Source organism: Actinia tenebrosa, unplaced genomic scaffold (assembly GCF_029948245.1).
Source record: "Actinia tenebrosa isolate PJP-AT-01 unplaced genomic scaffold, QUT_ActTen_1.0 PGA_scaffold11__36_contigs__length_13525064, whole genome shotgun sequence".
In the NCBI taxonomy this organism is placed as follows: Eukaryota; Metazoa; Cnidaria; class Anthozoa; order Actiniaria; family Actiniidae; genus Actinia; species Actinia tenebrosa.
The window spans coordinates 7,579,979-7,584,738 of NW_028292571.1; the positions used below are offsets into that span (position 1 = coordinate 7,579,979).

General features: G+C 40.3%; 1 protein-coding gene across 1 annotated transcript; it reads left to right on the forward strand.

The window, feature by feature from the left end:
- Positions 1-1,250: 1,250 nt before the first annotated feature.
- Positions 1,251-3,418, forward strand: LOC148912426 (uncharacterized). The gene is made up of 2 exons (XM_089027633.1): positions 1,251-1,334; positions 1,481-3,418. Exons 1-2 carry the CDS (start codon positions 1,260-1,262, stop codon positions 3,416-3,418), a joined length of 2,013 nt encoding a protein of 670 aa, XP_088883759.1. The 5' UTR covers positions 1,251-1,259.
- Positions 3,419-4,760: the final 1,342 nt, after the last annotated feature.

Here is a 4,760-nt window from a genome sequence, read left to right on the forward strand (position 1 = left end):
GTTTTTAGGTGTATGTTCGAAATGCCGGAAGCTACTGGGGGACGTAGTACTTGAACGGGAAGTCACTCTGCAAATGAAGGATATGCGTTTGGTTAGTAATGATTTTTCAAGTGTAGCATTCCCTTATAGGCTGTATTTGGGAATATCCCGGCCCCCTCCCCAGTTGCGTGTCATTCCAAAATAAATCAAAAGCAGCTGGTATCATTTCATTATTTTGCTGATGATTTTAGCGCGAAATCCTGTATTATAATGTATTCGATTTGTTGAGAACTTGGTGCTATTTTTTCCCATTTAGGACGACCTCTCATCTAAAAACCTTCCACTTGATAAGGGTGTGCCAGAACAATTTCTTTCGCCCACAGACTCTTCCTATGTCTTCGAGACACCAGGGGGAAGCCTCTTCTCTCCTTCAGAAGTGATCGAAAGCTCCACTATCTCAGCTTATCGCCAAAGCAGGACTCGTATGCGGGCAGCTCCACTGGAAAAAATGAATGATTTTCTAGACAGCAAAGATATCAGTCCAGTTAGATACCCTCTCAAGATACCATGGGATGAAGCAAGTGAAAGGACGCGGCGTCGCCACTTACGTAAGACCCAGAAGGCAATAGTAGCTGTACTCGAAGAAATGGCACCAAATCAATCCGCTCAATTGTGGCAGTCTTTAGTGGAATCACAACCCTTGCCATGTGAAAAAGAGAAAGAAGGAGACGACATTGATTCAGCGCTTATGGCGGCTTTAGCAGAATGCTACCAAAATGCAAGTACATGGACAACTAGGCGACAAATCCTCTCAATAATGGCTGATAAGGCGACATTTGGTGCACTGAAGACGTGGATCCCAGAGCTAACTAGGTATCGTTTTAGTGTTGCCATGCACTGCTCCATGGTAGAGGTGTTCCAAGACCAGAATGTTTGTCTCCCAAAGTCAACTCGATCACTTCCTGGACTTTATAACCAGTCCGTATGTCGTTCAAGATTTGCCATTTGGGGAAAAATCCATCAAGCTTTCAACAAAAGACGTTGTGAAAGTACCCAATGTGATACGTATGTTGATTCCGGAGTCAATCGTTAAGCAGTATTTATCTTATGCTGAAGAATGCGGCTTCAAACCACTTAGCCGAAGAACACTTCTAAGGATCCTGTCAGTTTGTTCAGCTTCAGAAAGAAAATCTTTGCAGGGCCTGGATTACATCAGTTCCGCCGGTGCTCAAGCCTTCGACGATCTCTGCAGCGTTACGGAAAGGCTTGGAGACGAGTTTATGGGAATGTCATGGGCCAAAGAGCAGAAAGAGCAACTGAAGAATGCAAAACGCTACCTTAAAAGCGACTACAAGGTAATTAATTGTATACTTTAAATAAAATTGAACCGAGTGGATCAGGGAACATCAAGATAATATTTTGCATTAGTGGGATGACATTGTGTACAATCAATTGATTCAATTAAACGAAGTATAAAATAGTTTTGTGCTGTTTCCAATAGGTTCATGTGGCAAAAGAATCGAACATTCCTGATCATTGTAGAAAGTATGCATTAAGTGACCCTAAAGACAAGGATTACCAATCGTTATGTACTACTCACGACCACCTGGATACCTGCGACCGCTGTGATGCGCTCTCTTCTGTCTTGGGAGAAATAGATCGGGCACTGGCTAAGATTTCAGATACAAATATAACAGTTGACACGAAAGAAGAGCTTACCTTTACTGTGGATCAAGCAAAACGGAACGTTTTTGCATGGAAAGCTCACCTCCTGCGAAGTATCAATCAGGATGAAGCACGACTCGACCTCATCCAAGGTTTAGATGACACATCCGTGTTGCTTGTCCAGGATTGGGCAATGAAATTCATCCCACAAAAATACAGAGAGAGTCAGAGAGACTGGTATGGGAAACGTGGAATGTCTTGGCATGTCACTGTTGCTACTCGTAGAAAATCCAAGCAACTTGAAATGATGACCTTCGTCCATGTGTTTCAGACATGTAGCCAAGACAGCTATGCCGTGTTGGCTGTTTTGTCAGACGTCATTAAGAAACTCAAGACGATTATGCCACTCCTTAAGACCGTGTACTACAGACAAGATAACGCCGGATGTTACCGTAGTGGCGTAACCATCGTAGGAGCAACTCACATTAGTCAAATCCATGGTCTTTCGATTAAGCGCATGGACTTCTCTGACCCACAAGGTGGAAAAGGGGCTTGCGACCGAAAGGCAGCCAACATCAAGACACACATGAAAATCCATTTGAACCAAGGAAATGACATTGAAAATGCTCCTCAAATGGTCGACGCTATGAAGTCATCAAATGGCGTACATGGGCTAAGTGTAACGTTGTGTGATTCTTTGGTAGCCCCAAGTCCCCTCTTAGAAGTCAAGCTTGATGGAGTAAGCTCTTTGTCGGATATTGAGTACGAAAAGACGTTTTTACGAGTTTGGAAGGCATATGGCATTGGATCGGGCAAAAAGATTGTAATAAGTAGTTTGGATGTTGCAAAAGAGGCTCATATCCCTAGCTTGTCAACTAGCTTAGATGAAGAACTTTCTGACAAATTTTCAAGTGCCAAATCAAGAATCAAAGCCATTCCCAAGTCAACATCGAGTACTACCAGTGTTACGGAGGAGGATGCTTCGCAGGATACAGTTTGTGCCCAACTGTTTTCATGTCCAGAGGAGGGCTGTATTAAATCATATCAAAGAATGTCTTCCTTACAGCAGCACCTGGATTGGGGGAAACACGAACGCTCCCTAGAGCGCGAAACTGTCCTCGACAAAGCTGTTCATGAATATGCAGTAAGACTGGAAGAGCAATTTACTAGCGTACAAGTGCAACAACTACCCAAGGGGAACACGACCATAAGAAAATCAGCCGCATTGCCAATGGGATGGGCGCTTAAAGCACACACAAAAAGATCAAGATTTTCTAATAAGCAGAAACAATACTTAACGAGTAAATTCAACATTGGAGAGACCACAGGGCAAAAAGTAAGCGCAGCATCAGTTGCCAAAGCCATGATGACTGCCAGAGACAACGATGGAAACCGCTTATTCACAAGTGCAGAATTCCTTACGAGCCAACAGATCTCCAGCTTCTTTTCCCGACTAGCATCTAAACGATCATTACAAGACCATGTAGAGGATGATTCTGAAGATGAAAGCGAAAGCCGAGAAGCCGAAAAGAGACTCAGTCAATTAAGAGATGAAGTGGTAAATGAAATTGTGCCAAAACACCCCATATGTTATGACAATTATAATTTGTGCGAGCTGGGAGAAAAATCAAAGCTGTCCACCTTTGGAATAGCAATGCTACGAGAAATCTGTGACCATTTCAACCTACCAACCGAGGACATTAAGCTAAAAAGAAAAGCTCCGTATGTAACAAAACTTGAGGGCCTTTTGAAGATGTGTAGCTGCCAAGCCTGATTTTATTTATGTCATTACTACCGTAAAATCTCGGCTATATTTATGCTAGCAGCTGAAAAAATTAAAGTTGGTATTTAGCGTTTATTAGGCTGAAAAATGAAAAATGCATAATCATATATCGACATAAAAGAGATTGGCATGTCAAATAAAGCCGCACTACTAAACCAGTGTCAACGCGTGAACGGGTGTTACTTTCACTTAACATAGAGTTTAATAAATGAAATAAAAATAAACCTGATCAGAAAAATAATATTTTTCCTTAATGGCTCTCGACACCATATATGCATTATACAGTTTATTTATAAATAAAACGGAACTGATTGCAGTATGCAGATTTCCAGTAAAAAAATGTTACTGAGCTGGACACAAGGTTTAGACACCGTGAAAATATTGCGTTTGCTTGTCGTCACGGGAAAACAGCGTAGAATTAAAAAGACGATCTATTCCTCTCTCTTTAAGATATATTTCTCATTTAATTGGTGTAGATAAATGATTTAGGTACAAAGTTTTATAGTTTTGGTACTAATAGGGCACGTAAAGTGATATACGGCGAATGTAAACAAGTCCGTAATTTGCATAATTAGGTCGCATTTAGTGGAAAATTTCTCAGAATATATTGCCTAATTTTTAAGCGCTTGTAAAAAAACCCAAAAAAACTTTTCCTGATAGTGTTAGTAGGTGTTATAAATATTCTATAACCAGATTTATATGGTTATTGGAGAATGGCCACATATAGAAAAGCTATTTTAAAATCTGAGCTAAAACCAAGTCCATCAGTACGGCGAAAAGTTCCCTCACAAAAAAGTGGTTCTACTCTTTAAAATTTATTGAATTTTAGCGCTAAACCGATATGGATAGAGTGTTAAATATGCAATCTATCACAATTGGGTGAGAGATTGCCTATAAATTAGCTGCTTTATTACTGAGAAAACGTTTTTGTGGCCCTAGCGTTATCTCTGGTACGCCTACTATTTTTACACCAGCGACGAAGCCGAAATCGTTTTTCTCGATTTTTTCGCGAATATCTTCATAAATTGAAAAATAAACCCCAACACGTTTCTAAACTCACTAAAACCTTTCTACAAACCAAAAATGTAGGTATTTGATTTTTTGACTGTGGCCGCGAATTTTTGATTTTGCTCGATTTTTCTGGGAATTGGCTCTTTTAAAAGTGTTATTGTTCATTTGGTATATTAGAATATTACTTTTAATGCCCTGCTTTCGGCACTTTCTTTGGTGAGCCTCATAAATGTTGCTGTTTTTTTTACTTTTGTTTCTCTGTCAAAGACAGGTAGTAACGCTGAAGGGCCTCTTAAATGAAATTATAAAATGTACATTAATT